The 25300-nt window shown below is 37.0% G+C and overlaps 1 protein-coding gene across 1 annotated transcript in view; it reads left to right on the forward strand.

Moving 5' to 3' along the window:
* The window catches only part of NRP1 (neuropilin 1), a 161585-nt gene that overhangs the window by 65117 nt on the left and 71168 nt on the right, over nt 1-25300 (forward strand). The window contains exons 6-7 of the mRNA XM_032237863.1: nt 14324-14479; nt 17266-17432. Coding sequence (XP_032093754.1) covers nt 14324-14479; nt 17266-17432 — 323 coding nt within the window. The remainder of the gene's footprint in view (nt 1-14323; nt 14480-17265; nt 17433-25300) is intronic.

The following is a 25300-nucleotide window of genomic DNA, read 5'->3' on the forward strand; positions in this document are numbered from 1 at the left end:
GCTGTTAACAGTGATCTTACATCAAATTCTTGCTGATGTGGGCTGAAGAGATAAATTTTACATGGTGTTAGCACTAATGGAGAGATGATATATGGTGTTATTTTACTACTGTTGGTTAAGTTTAGACTACTATGAAGTGTTCTATAGGGAGGTACTTTTACTCTCAGAAATTGAAGCTGTTGCAAATTGTGGCAGATATTACAATCTTTTGAAGCAGTCATGTTAGCTGCCAATTGGCTGATTAGTCAAGATCAGGGTTCTGTTTTTGGCATAAAAAAGGACCCTAAGAATTTGGGACAGGTCTTTGCAGGCTCAGTCTGGGGAGTTTTTTCTCCATGTGCCAAAAACCATCTAGTGCCAATTGTATATGGGTGTGGTTGGTCCTGTGTTATCCCTGAACTTTCTGAAGTAGTCTTTCCTGAAGCTTGTGAGGCACTTAATACTAGATATTTTAATTTTCTTTGGTATTTATTGTAGGAAGCCTGGATAAATGGTTTTAGTTTCTGTTTTTGTTTACTTATTTTCCCCTCCTGTTTTGTTGTATATGATCTTCATATTATTTCTGTTATAGCTGTTACATTTGTAAGCTGTTTAGATATGTTTTATATAGAAACCAGTATAAAATATATGCAATAATATTTTATATAATTATTATAATCACCTACAATGTCACAGATAGCTCAAGGCCACTACATAAATCCATGCGGAGGAACTCTATAGATCAGCGATAGTGAACCTTTTTTGGCTCATGTGCCATAAGTGGAGGGAGTGCAGGGGGGGGTCGTGTGTGGGTGTCCTGCACCCAAAATGCAATGCGTGAGTCGTGACCCCCCCCCAGTGCACATGCACGCACTACAGGAGCTCCCCGCTTTTTTTGCCCTCCCCAGGCTCCAGAGGCTTTATAGGAGCCTGGTGAGGACGAAAACAGCCTCCCCCGACCCACGGAAGCCCTCTGGAGGCTTCAGGGACCTTCAGGAGGCTTCCTTGAAGCCTCCAGAGCAGTCAAAACAACCCTCCAAACAAACCGGAAGTCACTTCCTGTTTGCTCGGAGGGTCATTTTAAGCACTCCGAAGGCTTCATGGACCTTCAGGAGGCTTCCCAGAAGCCTTCGGAGCATTCAAAATGACCCTCCGAGCAAACCCAAAGTCCATTTCCGAACTTCCAGTTTGCCCATAGGGCCATTTTTTGCACTCTGGAGGCTTCAGGGAATCTCATGAAGCCTCAGGAGGGCCTCTTTTCGCCCTTCTCAGGCTCCTATAAAGCCTCTGGAGCCTGGGGAAGGCGAGAAATGGCTTTAAAAAAAGGCAAACTCAGCTGGCCAGCACGCGCATGCACGCTAGCCAGCTGACAGGGCAGCACCTCGCGTGCCCTAACAAATGGCTCCACGTGCCACTGTGGCACACGTGCCATAGGTTTGCCATCACTGCTATAGACTAATGAGGGCTAAACCTTTCCGGACCCAGTGCCCAAAGTATGCATGCCCCAAACCCCAAAATTCAATGCATGTGTGCACATGCGTCCCACTCCTGTGTGGCCCCTGCATACACTTCCCATCCCCCGCATGTGCCACGCCATCCATGCCCTGCGCACCACATGCACACGCTTCTCCCACCAACCCCACAACCAGCTGGCCCACGGGAGGCCATATCACAAGCGATTAATTGCCAACATCTTATTCACACAGCCTATTTTTAGGAGGCAGTTACCATTAGCTGAATGAGTGTGAAACATGATTTAGAATGTAAGAGTATGGATCCACTTTCCACCCAATGCGGCAAAAGAGGAGAAAATTGGGTCCTTGGCCATATTAAAAACAAAGTGAGGGAAGAATATAACTAATATCCATGAAACATTATTAAATTGAGGAATTTTTTGTGAAACACATTTCTCATAGATGTCTTAGAGGACTTTTAGAAAACTGGAGAAATTCATAGCAGATCAATGGACATTAGCATTGATGGCTACAATATGTGACTATCTCCTGAATCATAGGCAACAACATACTCTAAGCAGCAGTTCCGGGAAATAAGTCAAAAAGAGCTATCATCTTCTGAACAATGTTTCTGAGGTATTTGAATACATCAGACTGATAATTGTCTGGTCAGACCAAAAGATGGATTAGATCAGTGGTGAAATTCAATTTTTTTTACTTCTGGTTCCGTGGGCGTAGCATGATGGGCGTGGTGTGGTTTGGTGGACATGGCAGGAAAATGATACTGCAGAATCTCCATTCACACCCCCTCGGGGGCCAGTGGTGCATTTGGTGGGTTTCAAAATTTTTTAGAACCTCTTCTGTAGGTGTGGCCTGCTTTGTGGGAATGGCTTGCTGGCCATGTGACTGGGTAGGAGTGGCTTGCCAGCCATGTGACCAAATGGGAGTGGCTTGGCAGTCATGTGACTGAGTGGGCGTGGCCAACTTGTAAAATGTGGTGAAACTCACTTAACAACGCTCTTGTTTAGCAACCAAAATGTTGCCTCAGAAACTCTGGCATTTGAAGCACGCAGGTCTTAAAGCTCTCAAGTTACAAGACCCTTGCACCCCTAACCCTTTAGAAAAAAAACCTCAGGGGCGTTCAAACTTGACAGCTTTAAGACTTGTGGACTTCAACTCCCAGAATTCTTCCTCTCACTCTTCATCTTGATGATGTGCGGATGGGCAGGGGGAGGGAGCTGGAACCGGTTCTAAATGACACTGTAGATTTGTGGAACCTCTTCTATAGAAGAGGTTAGAACTGGCAGGAACCCACCCCTGATTTGCCAGTCCTCTGAACTACTCAACATTTCTGCTACCGGTTCTCCAAACTACTCAAAAGTTCTGCTACCAGTTTTCCAGAACCTGCTGGGTTAGATGAATAAGATGGGTTTTTACCCTGATTTGGCAGGGCTCTTTATGTTTCTACACACAGCCCAGCTTTTAACAAGAAAATGCTTACCAAGAATTAGTTTTTCAGTCTCATTGAGATAAAGAAATTGTTTGCACACACATACATACTAAGCAGATTAAGAGCAATAACTCTTCTAAATATTATTCATAAGATTTCTAGAATAATTAATGCCTTAGGATTTCTTCCAAAGATCAAAACTCTTCCTTTTCCATCCCAAATTTAATTCAGATTAAGAGGCTAGTCTTTTCCTATTGCTTCAGGTGGAAAAACAAGTGGATAATTTCCATCTATCACAAGCTACCCCATTTCTCTTTGGAGGGTATTGTAAGACAATCTCAGTTATTAACTGGCACTCTTCAGAACACCAGCTCTGACAACAGAACACAATCAAAACTGTAGATCAACATTTTCAGAAATAAAGGCAGCCCTATAATGTTATTGCCCCCAACTCTTTTGATGTCATAATGGTATGCAGACTTCATTGCTTGGTAGTATCATTTCAATTTGTAGAGTCACCTTTTTGAATTTTGACTCCTTGTAAAAACATGCATGCATGAAATAAATCTATGTATAATATACAGATAGTCCTCTTTTAGCAACTGCAATCAGGTCCATCAATTCAGTGATAAGTGAAATGGTCACTAATACAACTGTGCTTACAGTTTTACACAGGATAATATATATTAATTGATGGTGACAATGTATGAAAAGTTGCAAATGTATACAACCAATATGTATTGGTTGCAAAATTATTTTTTCATCATTATCATAATTGCAAATATCACTGGCATATCACACTGGCATATCACTAAGCAATGATAAACTTGCAGAATAGTTTTATATCTGTAAGAGACTTACAGTATATAAATGATTTAAATAGGAATCTTTTTAAAATAATACACACACATCTTTATCCACTTACAGGTTAATTTAACGTACCTCTAAGGTAAAAGTAAAGGTTCCCCTTGCACATATGTGCCAGTCGTTCCTAACTCTATGGGGCGGTAAAGCTGAAGAGAGTGCTGTCTGAAGATGTTTCCATGGTCATGTGGCCGGCATGACTAAACGCCAAAGGCACACGGAACACTGTTACCTTTCCACCAAAGTGGTCCCTATTTTTCTACTTACATTTTTACCTGATTTCGAACTGCTAGGTTCCCAGAAGCTGGGATAAGTAATAGGAGTTCACTCCATTATGCAGCGCTAAGGATTCGAACCATCAAACTGTCGACCTTCTGATCGACAAGCTCAGCATGTTAGCCACTGTGTCCCACGTACAACTCATCCTTTATTATTCACTTAAAAGCCAATCAAAATTTAACAGATTTACAGAGGGAAGGGTCCTTGTAGGTCTTCTAGCCCAACCACCTTACTCAAAGTTATAATTATATTGCAAGTCCTCACACTTTTAAATAGCCATCAAGCATTCCCAACTGTCACATTGCCCATATTTCGACATTTGGCAACTGGCATGTATTTACAATGATTGCAGTGTTCTGGGATCACATGATTACCACATGATTGCAATCTTTCCAATCAGTTTCCAACAAGCATTATCAAGGGGGGAGCCAGATTGACTTAATGATCTGATGATTCATTTAACAACAGGGTGGTTCACATCATGACCGTGCGAAAATAGATCATAAAATCAAACATCATAAATTTAATAATGCCTCACTTAACAACAGACGTTCCAGTCCCAATTATGGTCTTAAGTTGAGGACTACCTCCATCAAAAGTCCCTATTAGTAAGTAACAATGCAGCTGGAAAAACAATAACTAAAAGACTGCCTAGTATTGAACTTGTCAGTATAGACAGCATGGTATAACAAAGCTAAAATTAATATAGATTTTAAAAATCATTATGTTAGACAAGCCATTCTGAGAATATGGAGTAAATTTAAATCTAGATTCAACCTGAAAAAAACCCTCTGGGACTCTCATCATGGCAAGAAGCATTCTATAAATGATATAAGTGATAAGTAAGTATAAATTATTAGTATTGTGATAAGCTAGGTTTTTCCATGGGAAATATAAAATCAAATCAAGATCTGATAAAAGAATGTATTTGTTTGCTTATACACAATTATCAGAAAGATTTAAAATAGATGAAATACTTTAAAGTTTTTAACACTGAAGTTGAAACAAAACTATGTACAAATGATGGACATATATTGCTAAAATGTACAACTTGTTGAAAATTTGAGACAAAAGGAAATTACATGAAATTATGAATGATAAAATGGGCTAAAACTTGATTATGGTATACAAATTGAATAATAGGAAAACGTGATTGAAATGGTTAAAATTTACATTAAACTCTAACCTTAAATTGAATATTTATAAATGATATAATGTTGATATTTGGCACCAGAGAAATTGTCTAGAATGAATGAAGGTACTTCAAATTTATGTGGAAATATGAATAATAGGAAGAGACATTTTATCATATTTGATAAATATATAATGAAGCCAAACAGTTTTGGTTACGAATACACTCACTAATTGTAAACATTTTAAAGTGAAATGAGAGGCTTTTCTTTTGGAAGTAACGAATAGACAGAACAAAAAGTCATGAAACTTTATTTTTATTCTATGACAACTGAAAATATATTATTATTATTATATCAAAAGTAGAAAGATTCAGCATTACCCACAATGCAGGAATGGTTGATAGGTATGATCCCATTTGCAGACATGACTAAACTTCACTGATTAGTGAAAAGGCATCTATATTTATTGCGAACAGAAAAACCTATACTTTTTTTCAAAAAATGGGAAAAAATGGAACTGATGACTTCTGATTTTGATGATTAAGAAAAAGATAAGATAATAGAAATAAGATAACTTTTTTGTAACTAGAGTAAGAGATAATTTTATAATCATGCTTGTATTTGCTGCTAAGAAAATTGGAAGTTACATTTTTATATTTCTTTTCATCTTTTGTTGCATATTTTTCTTTTGTCATTTTCTTTTTCTTTCTTCTTTTCCTTTGTAAGCTTTTTGTTAATTGTTAATCTTTTTTTCAAACTTTTAATAAAACATTTGTGTAGTGTTTAACTTGTCCGTTGCAACAGCTTTATAACATAGTGTAACTATGCCTTAAATATAATAATTAGCTCCTCTCTGTTGCAGAAAGGTTTATGGTGTGAATACCTGCAATAATCTTTACAGCAATTGATGTGTGGAAAAAAAGACTAGTTATAAAAATTATTTGAAATATTTCCAAGTGATTAGTGTCAAGATTTTTCCCTAAGGTAGCAATTTTCTGGTTCAAGAGAATGATGGAGCTAAAACTATTATGCTCAAGTATTATAGTTTTTCTAATATATCTTTGAATTTACAAAATGCCCTTTATTTAAGCTGTAAACATTTTAAATATACATTTCTGTAATTACTTATCCATTATATCTTTTCTAGGATGACAATAGTTTTGAAATGTGCATTATTTAGTATGTGTAAGCATATAAATGTCACTTTTTAATACAAACCATTATTTAATATTCCATATTAACTTTTTCTATTAACTGATGACAATAAATCTACTAGCATAAGTAGTATATTAACAACTAAATTGTGCCTAGTTCAGAAAGTGCTTCCGACTTTCCCAAGCTTGAGTACAGTACCAGTTTGGCTATTCATTAAATCAGTCTATTATTTTTCAGCCCTTCATGTGACGATTAAAATGACACTGCTGCTTTAAGAATTACATTAACTTTAATTAGCTGCATCTTTTTTTTTTTAGATAGAGCTACTTTAATGATTAATAGAGAGGAGTCTGTTCAAGTTCCAAAGCAATTCTTTTCAATTATTTTTGTAACATTCACAGACCTATTAACAATAAATATAACATTGGACAATATTTTGCTATCATAGATTTTGGTCTCTTTGCCAAAGTATTTTATCAAAGAGACTATATTCTCTTTTATGGCTGTAGAAGATTAACATTGAATTTCAGAATGTTCAAAGAAAAGCCCAGGAGAAGCTCATCTTGGAAAATCGAACATTTATATGTTTTTCTGGGTTTTGTGGTATGAGTCTTTATAAGATAGGCTTCCATCTGTCAAGGGTGGTAGGCTTTGCTATTTCATAACAGATTCCCTTGCTTTCATAACTGAACACCATACCTAAATCAATTCATTAAGAACATTTCTTGCAAGTAACTCAAGTCAATGCCACAAAGTGATATGTAACCTCGAAAATGACATTTTTGAGGTCAACATCCATCTACATCTTCTTTGTTAGTCTATAATCTGCTTTTAACATGCCATTGCCAATAAACTCATTTTATAAAACACTTTCTGGATATTGGCCATCCTACTATTAAATAAGAAATCATAAGAGATACAAGTTCTATAGGCAAAAAGAGTGAAGAATAGTACTCCATAAAAGTAATTTGTGTTTTTTTGTTTTGTTTTGTTTTTTGTTCCAGAGAGGGGAGTAGCATAATGGATGAGGGAGATGCTTTGAACAACCTACGTCTATTAGATTTGTCACATTTCCATTTATTTCAATAGGAAATGTAACTGTGGCTTCAATCTATTCCAGCAATTGGATTATGCCTGTGTGAAATCTCCAAAGTGCCATTCAATTGCTTAACTTTTAAAACACCAGACATGTGATTTATAGGTTTGTGTTTGTCTCCAAAAAATACTTCGGAGCTCACAGGTGTGCAGATATATAGGTACTCCTTGATTTATAAGTGGTCACTTAGAGGCCACTTGAAGTTATGACCACCCAACAAGGGACTTACAACCCAGACTCAAAGTTCCTGTGATGACCCGGGCCATGGCACAAACACAACACAGTCCCTTTATTAACACCAACTGTGTCCCCCAACGTCCCTTTCAACTCTCCAGCCTGGAGAAAAGCTGTTCCACAAACCTGTAACAGCCTTTGGCAGGAAATACTCCAGTCCAAACGTTATAAGCAGAAAACTTCCAACTATAAATCCAACAAGGCAAGATAAGGTAATTAATCTGGCAGAGCAAGCAACATAAGGAGTTCCAGAAGTGAAGTAGCACAGCAGTAAATCAAACCAGTTGGGAGGATGGCAGGAATTCAGATAAGCCGTTAATACCAGATGAACTCAGCATTTGTTCCTGACCACCGCGCCTCCCATTTGCCTCTCCTTTAAACTCCATCCCCAGGCGTGCCTTGTGAAGGGATTCTGGGCCCTTTCCTTCCTCGTAAGCCATGCAATCCACACTGCTCTCTTCTCCATTTTTCCCTGCATGCCCCATCTGAACCAATTCCCTTGTTCTACCTCTACCCTGCTCTGCCCAGCCTGACTTTGCCCTTCCCCAGTTTCCTCCACAGGCACTAGAGCCACTCTCCCGTTCTCTGTCACCTGTTCATCTTCCCGCTCTGATTCAGACTCCACCTCTGCAGATCAAACTTTGAATGCTTAACAACTTGCTCACATTTATTGCCATTTGCAGCATCTCACAGTTGTGTGACCATGTTTTACAATGGTTTTACCATTGTACTTTTCGTTTTTGGCAAAACCACGCCCATAATGAACCATTGGCCAGCATAACAACCATGGCATTTCCTTAACAACAGCCTTGTGTGCTTAATGACTGTTACAACATAGGTTGAAAAAAAATCAAGTCAGTCATGTGAATGACCAGTTCAGTGGTCGTTCCAACCGGTAGGGTTGGAACGGACCTGGCGTTGCCCAAATGGACGTGCGCAGTGCGTGCGCATGCATTGTAGCTGCCAGTGACGCAAGCCTCTGCAATGCTCCAGCTGCTCGGCAGAGCATCACATAGGCGCTGTATACACCATGTGCGTGCGCGGAAGCACCAAAGGCTTTAAAGGACAGATAAGGAGCTTGGGCGGGTGAGTGGCCATCTGGAGCACCATACTGGAAGGGTACCCAGTGCTCTGCGCAGGCTCTGGTATGCCCCTACCAGGGCTTACTGCCTGCAACCCACCACTGGACCAGTTTTACAATTGTTATGACCTACAACCACAATGAGCAAACTCCATGTCTTGTATTATTCCCTATTCCTTCATGGCAGACAACTGGTATTTAAAGCTGACCTATTTTCCTGCAGTGAAATTCATTTTCCCTATGGTTTTAATTTCTTATACCAAGAGACAAAGTAATGCATAAAATGTATTTTTCACTTTCCTACTCCCTAAACTAAGATTTAGTATTTCCCAATTACACAACTCCAGCTTTAGAATTGATGCTTTAAAAATAAGACTGAGTATTGTATGTATTAAAATGTAGTAATTTTCAGCAGTAACTTAAATGGATCCAAGCTAATCTATAATTTCAGTTTAAACAGTTAAGAGTAAATGTGCTCTGCTGAAATCTATTTGACCTTTGGCTCACAAATTACAAGGCAAAGAAGGATTAATAGCAGCTTTCAGAAAAGACTGACACATACTAGCTAAGCAAGTAGTGATATACTCTCATAAATTATTGGTCAAGACATTTTCCCTGCAGTGAATCATCTGACTATGGTCACCTTTTACACTACATTAAGTAATTTATTGTCACTTGCAAGGGTTTGGGAACCTGAAATTGAAAATAAAAAGAGAGAATTTTTTCAAGTATGCTCTGTACTTATGTAGGAAGATTTTTTTAAAAAAAAAACAAACCTGTTTTCATCCTGCTCAACTCAAATCAATATTGCATTATCTCAATACGATAGTCTTACTGTTACATAATAAAATTGCTTACCTCTTAATATGATATTCTACAAGGATTTCATTTGCTGAATGTACATAGTTATACAGGAGTCAAATTGAACTGTGAAAACTGATGGTATTCAAATGAATTAAAATTCAATTTCATAAAGGCATGATTTACATGGAACTTTGAATTAACTTCAAATAAGTTTGGTTTTACTACTTAGAGAAAACTTTTTTTGCACGGAATATCAGATCTATAGCCTAGAAACTATAAAAGAAGGCAGTGGCAAATCACTCATACTGCCAATAAAACATGTGCCCATCAAGTAATCAGAATAAGTACTGCAGTACAATTTAATGGGTCTCCTTTTTCCCCCTAATTAAACTCAGTGGCTACAGTGATCAAAAGATTTAGTGAAAAAGAGCTAAACACAGATGTTTGCTCATTGAACAGAAGGCAGCAATACAATGAAAGGAGAAGGATGGATAGTGACTAGTCCCATGTAAAATAAAGGACAGCATTTCCTACATATTGTTTGTATGCACATACTGTAGATGTGTATGAATTAATGGGATTCACTTACCTTCCCTACCGGTTTGCAAATGTGAGAGCATGTGCAGAAGGTCACGCATTACGAGGGAGTGGGTGGGCGGAGCCACCTGCAGCAGCCACTATTGGTTCTCCCAAATCGGAGAGAACTGGCTGGATACCACCTCTAGAATAATGGCTCACACATAGAAGAGAACAATAAACCACAAATTAAAAATATATATTATTATGTAAAAATATTGCCAGTTTTCAAAGTCCAAGTTTAGCAAGTTATTCAGAGCTGTGGTGGTACAGTGGTTAGGATGCAGTATTGCAGGCTAACTCAACTCACAGCCAGGAGTTCGATTCTGATTGACTCAAAGTTAACAGCCTTACATCCTTCTGAGGTTGATAAAATGAGGGCTCAGATTTTGGGGAGATAATATGTTGACTCTATAAACCACTTAGAGAGACTGTAAAGCACAATGAAACAGTATATAAGTCTAAGTGCTAAGTGCTATTCAGCTGGCAAAAATAAAACAAGTTGTCCAAAATTTCTTTCTCTTTGACCAAGTTTCTTTTCCTGATTTCTCTTAAGATTTTATAATATGTTGCCTTTTTTGCCAATGTTTTTTATTCATAGCTATCACACAGCAAGCCCATTTTGTGTAGTGATTAAAGCAGGGGTGGGCTGCTGGGGGTTTGCAGGGATTCAGGAGAATGTCTAGCTAAGATTCTGTGTTGTTGGGAGGATCCCCAAATCCCACTCCTGGCTAGCCCTGCCCACCTCCCAGGTGTCCCCACATGGCCCGTTTTGGATGCAGATAAGTGCAGGACGCATGCAGAGGCTCGGGGAGGGTGAAAAATGGGCCTACCAGAAGTTCAGGAAGGCCAGAAATGGACCTGTTTCTGGTTTCCAGAGGGCCTCCGGAGCCTGGAGAGGCTGTTTTTGCCATCCTTGACAGTCGAGGAAAGCCTATGGAGCTGGGGGAGGGCAAAAAACAGACAATGGCAAATCATTTCCAAAACTGTTATCAAGAAAATTGAGATTGGTCCATGTTGTCTTCTGGAGTCAAAGGTTCACGGTTCCCCAATTAATAATAAATGGTCAGAATTGCATTCACTCATTGCAAGTAACATGTTGACTGTGATTTGCAACTGCCATTTTGAATTTAATAAATATATTTGAAAACAGTAAAAAATGGTGGCTTGTGATACTGGACAGTTTGTTTATAATTATTGCAACTTAAAGGTAAAGGTTCCCCTTGCACATTCCGGACTCTAGGGGGTGGTGGTTAGTTCTGTTTCAAAGCTAAAGAGCCAGCACTGTCCAAAGATGTCTCCGTGGTCATGTGGCCAGCATGACTAAATGCTGAAGGCACACAAATTGCTGTTACCTTCCCATCAAAGTGGTCCCTATTTTGGCAGAAGCTAGGACAAGTAACGGGAGCTCACTCGGTTACATGGTGCTAGGGAATCAAACCACTGAACTGCTGACTTTTCTGATCGACAAGCTCAGTGTCTTAGCCACTGAGTCACTGTGTCCCTCTATTGCAATTTATCTAACTATAAAATGTTAAAAACTCATGAATTAGTATTGGGGTAAAAAAAAATAAACCTAGACATTTTTCATATTGAAAAGGTATATAAGCTTTTAAACATAATTTTGCATTTATTCATGATAGGTGAATTGTTACAAATAAAAAACAAAGTTGAATAGAAATAGGAATGGGACCTGGAATGGTTAATAGAGGCATGTTTTGTTTTTGTTAGTTTACTTACTACACAGAGAACTACACAACTCTTTGTTACTTTCCCAAAATATTGCCGTTAGAATAGAAAGCAGTAGAAGGTTGCACTTGATAAAATTTGTGAAAATTTCTAAGGGTTTCTCAAAGTGAAAGAGACCTGAGGATAAAAAACAATGAAAACAGATAGTGGATCGCAAGAAGGAGGAAACATAAAGGGTTATTTTGGAAAGGTTTCTGGAGAGTTTGAAGGGAAGTTGTGAAGGGAAATAAGGCTTTATGGATAAAGCTGTTGAGAGAGAAGGAAGGGGCAAGTATATTGATTTAATTCTTGAGAGTGGAGAAATGATGATGGGGAAGGAACAGAATCTGTGTAGTGTTTGGCTCCCAGCCATATGGAAATTGTGGTGAGAGGCTCTTAGGCTTAGGAGCTTTAGCCAATCCTGTTATAGGTTTTAACTAGCAAAAGATTTGTTGTTCTTAGCTTCCAGAGGCTAGTTCACTGGCATATATCTTCAGTGAATACCTCTAAGACTATTATCGTAATGGAAAGGAAATATTTCATACTGAATGTGAATTATTTCTTTGGTGGCAATAATATGAGCAATGGAGGAAAGCTTAAAGCTACAAAGCATGTATAGGGATAGACCAGTGTTTTTCAACTTGACAAGTTTAAGATGTGTGAATTTCAACTCCCAGAATTCCAGGGAATGCTAATTCAGAATAGAATAGAATATATATATATATATATATTCTGAGTTATGTGTCTACGGGGTTGGGGGTGGCAGTCAGAACTCCAGAATCTGGTTGTAAGTAGCTCTGGCAAGATCAATCATAACTTTGCTAAGTGGATGGTCATTAAACCAGGGTTAACTGTAGAGTTAAATTACTCATAATTATTGGTTGGGTTTCCAGATAAAGTCACTATGAAAAAGAAATGATGACTACTGTACTATTATTCAATTGAATCCAAAGCAAACTAAGTTGACCAAAACTTTATCTAACTGTGTATGTTTTATATCACCTAAATACAACATTTTTAATACATACATTGTGATTTTTAAGGGGGGCCTATTCTGGAGCAAGATTTGAGTTGTTGTACTCCATGTATTTCTACCACTTGGCATATCGTGGAGAGGATATCCATATGCGGTACCTCAGCCATCAAAAATACTGCTTATGTTTTGTTCAACAATCAATTACATGCCCCCTTAGTAAGGCATAGATACTTACCATCCCTATTGGAAAAAACAACCAATTGGAATTTCTTTTTTAATTTTTTTTTGAAAAACTTTTATTGTTAAAAGAATAAAAAAGATGTTGGACATGGTGAAGCCAATTAGAATTTCAATCACAGATTTTCTTATTTCCTCCTGGACTCCAATGTATCTATTGTAAGCAGAACTGCTAAGTTTATAATTAAGGCAATTAAGCAGAAAATCTAATACATCAAACAAATTGAGGTACCCTCCTGGAAGAGAGATGCATTTGCCTGATTGCTGACTACTTGTATTACCAGATATGTGTTTCATCACTATATTTCCTTTTATGTGTTTTATCATGGAATCAGATTGTGTACATTATTTTCTTCCTTTTATTGGTGAGATCGTAAGAATAATCAAGTAAAAAACTATTCTAATCTAGACAATGAAAATTATCTTTAAGAAATTCTTGTTCTGTGTATTTCTCTTTTTTCTATATTGCTTGGTTTAATTCTAAAAGATAAGATATTGTTTGTTTGTTTTATTTGAATTTGACTTTCCTTCTTTTTAGCTTTTCATTTAGAGTGTTTTATCTCCTAGACCTGCTTGTGAGAGCCAAAATCTTTTGTTTGTTCTTATGTTGGTCCTGAAAAATGTTCTTCATATTTATAATCATCTATCTTACAACTTATGACATCAAACTAAAATACATTATTTGGAAATATATGTTGTTTATTCCTATATCTTGCATTATTAATTGAATTATTGTTAGATGGATTAGTCTAATTTTGTTTGTAATGTCTTTTACTCCATGTTCATTCATAACTCCATTTTGTCATATTTGTCATAAATGTATAATGTTTAATTTAAAAACTTAAGAAAATAATATTTATGTACTTCCATAATTATACTTCTTGTATTTTATTTTAAAATATCACTTTGATGTATTTTTTCTTACTTCTCTAAGAATACATCACAAAATTAAAAAAAGTATGTGGCCCAGTGTATAAAAATCAAATTTATTTTATTAAAGATATCTAAACATATTTTTCAAATATCTGTAATCAGAATATTGTGAGAGCAATACTTTTGTTGCAGAGCTGAACAATAGATTGTTTTCAGATTAATAAGATACAAACACTGGAGGATAATTTCTACTTCCTCTCTTATAGGTCTGTCTTCCTATAATCTCTTGAGGAACTTCTACTAATGCACACTTTTGTTGCTAGAAAGATTTAACCATTTGTAGTTGGAAAGATTCATTCAACCCTTTTCTTCTTTTCATACATATATTACTATCTTCCTTTCAGTTGGCCCTCACATTGGGCGGTATTGTGGACAAAATACTCCCGGTCGTGTCCTCTCATCAACCGGCATTCTGTCTATGGTTTTCTATACCGACAGTGCAATAGCAAAAGAAGGTTTCTCTGCAAACTATACTGTGGTCCACAACAATGTTCCAGAAGGTGAGTGTTTTAGTCATCCTTCAGAGTGCTGCATAAAATATTCTCTGTATCTTCTCTCCCGCTAAGTGCTGTATGAAACACATGGAAACCATAGCTAAATAAGACCTGTGTCCTTTTGCGTGCACAACTCCTCTCATTTTCAGTGTCAAGAGACATATCCACTCCTATAAGTTCCTGTAAAAAGTCATTAAGTTATAGAATTCCCCTACCTTTGGTGAAACTGAGAACATTAAATTTAAACAATGAAATCCAACCTAGATATCAATTGTCCAAGACTTCATAAATTCTAATTATTTATGTATATGGGTTATTCTTCAAGTATACTGCAACCTGTATTTGGCATCTCATTGCTGCAAAACACTGAGGAGGAATATCAGTGAGATCAGCTCATTTATTTTTTTTCATTTATAGAATATGAATACAGGAATATGAAGATATGTTAGGCATTAAGTTGGAGACTTGAGCATTCTGATATGAGTACTTTGCTCCACTGCTTAACTAATTTTTAAACATTAGCTAAACCTATACTACTCATAACCCATTGGGTCATTACTTCAGAGATATTTTCTACCTAAACAGAGAAACCGAATGACCATGAATGGGGGGGGGAGACAAAAAAACAATGGAAATGGGAGAAACTTCCAATTTCCTGCTAGCTTTCTTTTGACTTTCCTTGTAGAAAGCTTGCAAGGAGTTTTGGAAGTATCAGTCACATGACTGCAGATAATCGCGACAGCGCTGTAGTTCTGAAGAGTCACAACTTTACAAAATTTCATTTCTAGGGGAATCATAAGACCCATATTTTGTATACATCCTGTAAGTTAGTCCATTTGAGGTATGTTGATTCAAAAACTATCGCACTATGATGCACAATTTCATCCAATGAAGGTTATACAATCAACAGACACAAGAGCTTTTGTAATATATAAATTTCTCACAATCCTGTTTTTTTCAGTTTTCATGAATTAAAAATAAGAATATGTATTATTTATGTAAGCACAGAACACTTTTCAACTTAAATCTGATTACTGAAACAAATATGACCATTTAAAGACTTCATTAAATATAAAGATAAGGTAGATAGGTGTACAATAAGTAGATAGAATTGGTATAGAGATGCTACTCTCTTATTTAGTAACAATTAAAATTAAATATCTTCAGAAAGTAAAAACCATCAAAATCTCATTCCATTCGTAGCCCAGCTGAAGACAATGCAACTAAAAACACGAAGCCATGAATAATATTAAAATAACAACAAAAAGCTGAGTTTCAGAGGGCAACGGCATTTTTGACTATTTTCATTCTCCATGTAGGAGAACTTGGCTCTAAGTAATTTCAAGATGCAGCTAAAGGTCAGAGTCAGAAAAAAGGGAGGAATGATCAGGAAAAAAGAGGAGTAGTGGGACCTAAATTTAGAAATAACTGTCAATGTCAAGGGAAAAAAAACAACCTCGCTATAGAAGGAATCCCTCCATAGCAAGGCTAGAAATTACTACTCATAATAAAGAAGAATATTTGTAGGTCACAGTTGGAATGAGGGGCCCTTAGTTGTTTTCTTGTAGACATTTAATTATCCAAACCAGTTACATCCTGAAATGTCTCCAAGAAAACAGCTAAGTTCAGAGAGCACCAAGGACTTCTAATTACCACTCTGAATGGAAAGTTATTCTACTTCAAAATTTGGGAATCTCTTAACAAGGACAAGTGCTCTGTTGTCTTTTAAGAATTATGAATCCCATCTATTGCCAAGTGAGCTGCACCTCCTCCCCCATCATTCACTTGATTTATTTTCTAAGCAAAATAATGTTTAAAAATTGTTTATTCTCTGTTTTATGGAGATAATCCTTCAGTTAATAAGCTTGAGGGCTCTTGATATGAAGCAGCTTTATAGGAGATTCCACTTTAAGTTTCAGAGCTCTTAATTGCACATTGCAATTGCAGCAGACAATATCTAAAATACATTTTCCATTTTCAAAGTAGCAACTCTTATCTATATAAAATCCTGGTACAATGAGTTATAATTTTTCTCCTTGAATTTATAAAAATATTTCCTTCAATGGGGAAACTTGCTGACCAACCAGATCCAATTTGATCTTTTCTAATAAAATTTCACACATGATTTAAATTACAATGAAGACTAATTATATTCATCCCTTCGTTTGTCCTTTCTTATGTTATTATATTATTTATTGCTACACAAATGTTTTCTTTGTATGAATTTAATGCTTGTTATAAGGACTAGAAGGGGGGGTAAAGTGTATGTAAAGAGCAGATAGGCAGGTTGTAATGCAAAAAAAATAATCAAAATACCAATTACAGACAATTATTCAAGGTGAATTGGTGTACCTTAAATAAGCTAATTTACTGTGGATCCATTGCTTCTGTGAAATTGAAATTTGGCAAAGTTGTAGTTTCTTCAGCATGGCCCACAGTTGTTCTACTACCACCACAATCAGCCACGGTCATATGATTGTCATTGCCAATGACGATTTGCCAGCTTTCCACAAGGAAAGTCAATGGAGAAGCAAGCAGGAAGTTGAAACTTGCTCCTACTTCCACTTTTCGTTGCCCTCTTATAGTCATTCTGTTTCTCCATTTAAGTAAGGTAATGTCTCTGAAATGATCTCCCAGCAGGTCATGGATTGTCCAGCATAATCCTAAAAGCTGAAATCAGAACTATCTTTATATTGCAGCAGTTTCTTATTTATGAAGCAACATAATAATACTTAAGTATTCCTTTCTAAAAAGGATGCAATAAGAATATCAATGCCTGTTTTTTTGTTCAGACTTCCAGTGCAGGGAACCACTTGGCATGGAATCTGGTGAAATTCATTCTGACCAGATTACTGCCTCTTCCCAATATAACCCCCAGTGGTCATCTGAAAGGTCCCGTTTAAATTATCCTGAAAATGGATGGACGCCTGAAGTTGATTCTACTAGAGAATGGATACAGGTAAGAAAAATCAAACCATGTTTATAAAAGGTATTCAAATTTGTTTGCAGATTTTCAAGGATAACAAAATTTTCCAGAATGTTGTGGGTTTTTTTTCCTTTTTCTTTTTAAAAACAATAGGGGGGGGATCTATAGAAAATATAGATTCTGTGTCTGAATGTCTTCACTCTTTGCATCCCCTATTAGGTTTATATCACAAATAAACTAATTCTCAAAGGTATAGAGGGAAAATAAAGAAAAGGTCAAGAAGACCCATTCTTTTCCTTCCTGGATTTTTTTTTCAGTCTTCTAGGCACAAATATCAGATTTTGTTTTAATGGGAAAAGTCAATATTAGTTTAACAGGCACTTAAAGTGAAATGGTCTGATGAAACAGGCTTGGTGATGAATGATACTCAAGAGTTGCTCAGGATATGGATATACAACTGAACATTTTACTTGTGACCTATGCTTTTCACAAAATTAGACCAAAGTTGAAATTGTATATACTTTTTAAAATACTAGAATATTAGACTTGGGTCCATGACACAGAAGTAGCGCCAAGGAGGAGCTGCTTTTGTAAATTTAAAAATGAAGCATGAAATGGAAGACTAGAGCCCTATTCATCAGAGGTGAAAGAAAAAGTCAAGAAATAGTTATTAAGCTGGTGCAAAGTAACCTACATTCAGCTTGGCAAAAACATTTGCACTCTGAAAGACATGTGGTTAGCTTTGTCAAGGCAAAAAGACAAAGCATTCTTTTCTTAATGAAACTATGCTCTTTGCCTTAAGTTAATGTGGGTCATTGCTGTGAGAAAAAACTTCTTTCTGCCTTTTCTGCCAGACCTTTCAAAAACATTTTCCTACCCGAGCCACTTTGGTAATATTATAGGATTCATTCTGCATCATGGAAAAAAAATGGGTCATGAACCCAAACATTCTAAATTAAAGAACCTCAACATGTGCTATAGGATTGCCCCATAGTTCACAGAAAATGTCCAGCCAAGAAAAACCTTTGGCAGTTTTAGAAAACTAGCAGAGTTTGCAGTCTGTGAAAAGTCCCAAAGTGCTTGCTAAAGCCATCTAGAAACATTTTGGATGGAACCACGGAATTTTTTTTCCCTAGAGTGTCCACCACTGAAGAGTTTTCTCAGTCTCCTGTAATGCAAGGTCTATAGGAGAAAGCTGGAGGGAGTTCTAAAACAAAGCAGCACAAAGCAACACAGTTGGTTTGATTTCATCTAAAAATGGTAGCTCACAATGTATCATAAAGAAACTTCTGAAGGGTACTTTACATGACATCATGGGATCATATCACTTACTGTACTTTTCGGAGTATAAGATGTACCCGAGTATAAGACATACCAAGATTTTGAAGAGGCAAATTTTAAAAAAACGTTTTTGCACTCTGCTGACCTCCAAAAAACGACCCATTTTTTTGTCAAAAAAAAGGGCATGCATAGCACTTAAGAGGCTATGCACAGCCATTTTTTTGTAAAGGGGATGGGTTTTCAGGAGGCAAAAGTGCTGTATTCAGTGTATAAGATGCACCTAGATTTTCACCCTTTTTTTTAGGGGCAAGGGTGCATCTTATACTCCGAAAAATATAATAGTTTCTACAATCTGTCCTGCATTATTTGGTGCACACCTCAGTGCATATGTGTCACCTTCCTGCAAGAGGTGCATTCGTTGCCGATTGCTTCCAGGTACCATTCAAGGTGCTGGTTGTCACTTTTAAAGCTCTTAATGGCTTGGGATCAGGTTATCTAAAGGATCGTCTCTTGCCAGTCACATCCATCTGTGTTCTGACCCAGCTCCCCAAACATAACAAACCCTCTATAGTTGAAGCAATGATTCCTTTATTAGGAGTTCCAACAGGCCCAGCCAAAAGTTTCTCTTTCACCACAGGCTAACAAGTCTGTCTGGCAAAAAGATGAATAGTTGTCTGCCACACCTATTCATCTCTGCCCCTGCCTTTTATGCCCAGAGATAGGATAGGGCTGCACTAGCAGCGGTAGCTCTTCCTTCCCAAGGATCAACCCATACATTTCCACTTCTCTCCTCTCCTCTGCCTTCTGCACATCTGCAGGGCAGGCACTGGACCCAGCTGTTCCTCCTCTTCCTCATCAGCCACCAACAGGCATGAGGACTGTTGACTCTCCATCTGAGGGCTGACAGACGGCCCAGGCTCTGCCTCTGTCTTTCTGCCAGCCCCCTCTTCCTCCCTTGGAGCTCTGAAGTTGCCTTGACCCTGACTCCCATATCTCCTCCTCATTTGATTTGGCTGCTGGGTGCCAACAGGTTACAACTATCCGACTCACTAGAGTGGAGAGGCAAGGAATCTTGAGGGTCCTATCCCCTAAGGAGGTACATATGGCAGGACCCAGAAGAAGGGACTTTTCTGTGGTGGGTGCCTCCCTCTGGAACAACATCCTTCTAAAAATTAGACTAGCTGCTAATTTGACACTCTTTCAGAAGGCCTTCAAGACACGGTTCTGCCAGTGGGTCTGGGGAACCCAGGGTGGGATGGAACCCATTAAATGGCTGGTATTAGTGTGTGTTGTCGCTGGAGTGTGTGAGGGGTTGTTATTATTTTTGTTGTTGTTGTTTCTTTTATATTCTATTTTTACTTCCTGTAAGCCGCCTTCACTCGCCAGGAGTGAGTAGGCGGCAATATAAAATTTCCAAATAAATAAATAAGGGTGGAAGTGCCACAGGGGTATTGATGAAGTTCTGGGAGACCCAGACTAGGTCATACATGAGTTGCAAGAGGGGAATTCAGTGATGTGGAGCAAGTTCAGATAGCTCAGATAATGAGGACAAATATAAATGAAAGGAAGCAGGGGAAATAAGGCATGGAATGAGCACATGTGTGTGAGAGAGCACTAGAAGGCTGAGAAAGAGGTTATAGGATGCATGTGAGTGAGGCATGTGACAGGTAAGGGAGACTTACCCAAACAACTTGCATCCCTGTCCTTCTAATTTTTTTTACAACTGAAAATGCAAAAAACTTTCTTTTAATCATTTATGGCAATAAAAAAAACTATTTGTGTAATTGCTGTAGAGCTGAATCAAAGTAATGCTGCTAAAGCACCAGGTCTTTGTTTTTAAGAGTCTGATCAGAATTCATAGGCTTAATTAACAGAATATTTTTTTGTCTTGCAGTGTTTAATTAGAACTTTCACTTTCCTCTTTAACTGTTATCCAAATTCATCTGAAGACAATAGGTACAAAGCAAAAACTTTCACATTTCTTAGAATACTAATGTAGTGTTGAAAACTTCCAGTAGTTAAAAAAAAATGGGCCAATATTCGTGTTTTTATTGTTTTCCATAGGAAATACCTAACTGACATATAGGAATAATGCATCATTAGTCATCAATAAGAACATTCATATCCAATGTTTCCTTTGAGATTAGCTGTCTGCAAGAAAGCTTACAAACTTTTTTGAGTAGTTATCAGCATGTGGAAGAAAGACAGGGGAAATCTTTCATTCTTCAACTTTTAATCCACAATGTGACTCTCAAATGTCCAGCTTTTGAGACCTCAACACAGCCTGAGCAGTTAAAAACCAGTTAATGGCAAGAAGTAAGCATATTCCCACTTTGGTGTGGCAAACCAAAATCACTTAATTCTGACTCCTAACAAATAAATAACAGGAAAATTCAACAAATATAGCCTGGAAAAAAATGAAATGCACTATTTATTGCCAATCATCTCCACAGATTTGCATTTGTATTATCTTTTCATCCAACTTTTTCAAGAGAAAAAAATACATTCCAAAAAAAACCCCCACTATTATTCATCACCTTGATTGCTTAGTTTTAGGTTTTTAAATAAAAAAAATCTTGGTGGGCTGTCAATTTTCCCTCATAAACTTATGAAAGAGCTTCAGATGGAGCAATGTTGGAAGATTTTATTGAGTTAGGGATGCTGGATCTACTAACAGTTGCTCTCCCTCCAGGTGGGAGATGGAAGGGGGGCATGGGTATTTCCAGAGGTGGTATTCAGCCGGTTATTACCAGTTCTGGCAAACCAGTAGCAGAACGTTTGAGTAGTTCGGAGAACCAGCAAATATAACCTATGATTGGCCCCACTCCCATCTATTCACTGCCTCCCAAGTCCCAGCTGATCAGAGTCCCAGCTGATCAGATGGGTCTTTTTTTGTTGCCCTGCACAGAACAGAGCTGGAAAGCAGGTTAGTGGGGTGGGGACTGAATGGAGATTTTACAGTATCCTTCCCCCAGGAGTGGGGGTGGAAATGGAGATTTTACGGTATCCTTTCCTTGGATTGAGGAGGGAATGGGAATTTTGCAATATCATTCCCCTGTCATGCCCACCAAGCCATGCCATGCCCACAGAACTGGTAGTAAAAAAAAATTGAATCACACCACTGGCTATTTCATAGTTAACTTGTTACTGTTTGTTATTTCTTACCCTGGTTGGCCAGTTTGTGGAAATGTTTGTGGATGGAGAATAGCTGTTGGCCTGGGATTGGAAGGCAGAAGCCTTCTTGATACCTGAACTCCATTTTATAAGAGGTAGATTTTGCTTGTGCGTAGAAGGAATGTATGACAGGGAAGTTAAAAACAAGCAATAACATGACAGTAGTGATGGTTAAGGAAGGAGCAGCATGGTGTCTTAGTGGTGAAGATGCTCCCCTCCCCCTCAGAAGGCTGAGAATTTAATACTAGATAGCAGCAGATATTTCTCTTTCAGTACACAAAGAAAAAAATATCTGGTACAAACTCTGCATAGGTGCCAGGAAGGGCATCTGGCCACTAAATGTTCAGCTCTACTTAATTGCTCTGATTCTAGCCCAATTAAGGAACTACAGGATTGCAAAAAGAAAAAAAAAGTGATGGTTAAGGGAGCTGTGCTGGGAACTGGAAGTGGGAGAGGCTGTTTGTGTGGCTTCAGTGTTTAGTAAAGGTTTTGCACTCCAGCTAAGTGTATTCAACCTTTTCATTGGACTTAGCCAAGTGTATTCAACCTTGGTCAGTGGACTTAGATGGCATTGCCAAATCAGTCATTTATGATTTAATGGGTTTCAAGGATATAAATAAGCACAAAGTAGCCAATAAAGACATACATGCATAAATAAATATGACCAAGAGTAATTGAGAGTGGTAAAACATCTGAAAAAAATAAACAAAAACTTAACATTTTAAAAATAAAACAACTGGTTTAAATAACCTCAAAGAACCATGAAATCATGGTTCTTAGGTTGAACTATTAGGAGAAGTAATCAAGAATCATTCTCATTGGAAATAAAACCCCAAATTGCAAGTTTACCAAAATTGAGTCCGTTCATCTATGTGTGTTCTAAGAAATCTATGTTTCAGGACCTTTTTACATTGAAGTAGAATGTTCTTTTTTTTCTTCAAGTTAGCTTTACATTTAATTAAGAGAAAGGGGCTGCATAGTTGAAATGCAAATATAACTGCCCCTTATTAACATATAGTTTCATGGGGAAAAACAATATAGTTTTTTCTACTTCTGTAGTCCAAATAACAAACATGTTAATAGGTACCAATGACCAACAGTGCTAGTTCTTAAAACCAATAAGAAGACCAACATAAGGGTTCCACATCTGTTTTTAGTGAAATCTATTCCTGCCTGTGGTATTTAAAATCTAAGGAACTCCTGTTATTGTTCAATTAGAATCCCAAAGGAGTAAAATGTTAATCAAATCCATAACATGTAAGGATTTTATTATTGTACTTTCAATACATTCCTTTTAAAATGCTGGCAGATTTTTTTCCTCTGGCAGCAATAATTAAATTTTTAAAACACATTTAGTCTGTACATTTAGAACCAGTAGTTATATTTCAGAAACATTGTATTTAAATAACCTCAATAATTTAGAAGTCTTCAAGCAAAACCTGTATGTTTGTAAACATAGTTAGCACTTTCTATTTCTTGAGTTTTGAATTGCCTTGTTACTGCTTCTTTTTTTTAGCAATTCCTAGTCATGATATTTACATATCCACATTTCCTTCAAAAGGAATATAATCTGGAACAAAATTATATAAAAATCGAAAATTAACTGCTTGTATGACTGCATGTGCTCTACTCACGCAGAGGAATCTCAAAGTACACAAAAATGGCAAGAGAATGCATTACTTATTATGTTGAATATTATACTGAATTGAACACGTAAGAGTGTATAAGAACTACTCCTGTGGTCAGATTTGCGTATGAAATCAAAATAGTTGTTCTAAATCTCCATTTTATACATACAGATCACTAAGTCATGTTGATGCATGCTTGAAGATTCCAGTCTAATTATAAAGATGTTTGCTTATAACCCACTTTTCAACCAGTATTTTTCTGGGCAGTTTACAGAAAGTTCAGCAAAAACAATCCACGTTTCAAAATAAAATAAAATTACTATTTATTTAACCAAAACTAAAGACAGATTTTCGGCAGAGCTGAAGTAATAATAGTTGTAGTAAACACTGAATGAAGTGCATAGAAAAAAATCTTAAATATATTCAGAGTTATAGTAGTGAAATGGTAACCATATTCATTGATTAAAAGATGGATGGATGGATGGATGGATGGATGGATGGATGGATGGGTGGAATAGGTTGATGGGAGGAGAAAGAGGAAAAAGAGAGGCTAACTTTACTATTGAGTAATAATTCTAGCCATTATGATCAACACTTTTGGAGACATGTGTAAATATACATATTCACTATATATATACGTATGGGATATGTTTTGAAATATGAACAAAATAAAAAGGCATCCTCTGGAATTTCACATATCAATATTGTGCTAGTAACTAATGAACTTTTTAAAAGATATCGTCAAACCAAGAGGATGCTGAACTAACAAAGGAAAAAGGGAAACAATGTTTTGCAGATGTGTTTACAGGTTACGGCTGGGTAGCAGACCAGTGTCAAATAAAGCTGAAACCAGATGTTTAAGTACTTTTCCTTGCATCAAGAATGGTTCCCATTGCTCTTAAAAAGAAACTCAAGAGAGAACTTAAGCAAGGAAACACATGGAAAAACTGGTGAACATAAATGCTAAATTCTGAGGTGGCAGAGAGAGAGAAAATTAACTCATTACAAGTTTGTTTTATTGCTTGAGATTTAACTCATGGGGGACCATTGTCACATTCTTACATTACAGAATAGGACACATTTGTCCAAAGCCTATTTTATTTTATTCCCCTATATCACATTCCGATCACTAGCAATCGAAGCCAAATAAGGAAAACAGCAATAGTCAACACTTGCTTTTCTAGATTATTGTTTGAATGAAAACATCAAAACATCTACAGTCATTATCATCATCTCTTAAAGTTGATGTGCACATATGCCCTGAAAATCCTGACATATTAATGCTTGACCCTAAAAAGATCACAATAACACCCTAAAAACACTTCTAAAGAGATGTAGACCTTGAATCTAATAAGATGCAGGTTCAGCTTCTTATGTGCTGGATAGAAATGTTCAGTATATGTAAGTTGTGTATTTGATAACACACAGGCTGTTGAAAGTATAAATCAAATGCAGGCATGCTACTAGTAGAACAGGAACTTAGAACTCCAAGTAAAATAAAATAAAAGCTGGTACCATCACAGAAATGTTTATCTACCCATATTGGCCCCAACATTGGCACAAGTGACTCCAAGTGAGAAAGCTGTCTGGATAGGCAAGGAATGCATTTGGAATGAAACTGAAAATATTAATTTTTTTTGCATTGAAAGAAATAATAACCAAAACCCCAGGCTTATCCTGAAAGTGTGTATTCACTTCCCATCTACATGCAGTCAAATAAGTTAGCCAGGGGAAACTAGTCAAATTGATCAGCTGATAATGAAAGAAGGTGATTGATTTGGTTTTACCAAAACCAATGGTGAGTTCCTACCACTTCAG

This window comes from Thamnophis elegans, chromosome Z (genome assembly GCF_009769535.1).
Source record: "Thamnophis elegans isolate rThaEle1 chromosome Z, rThaEle1.pri, whole genome shotgun sequence".
In the NCBI taxonomy this organism is placed as follows: domain Eukaryota; kingdom Metazoa; phylum Chordata; class Lepidosauria; order Squamata; family Colubridae; genus Thamnophis; species Thamnophis elegans.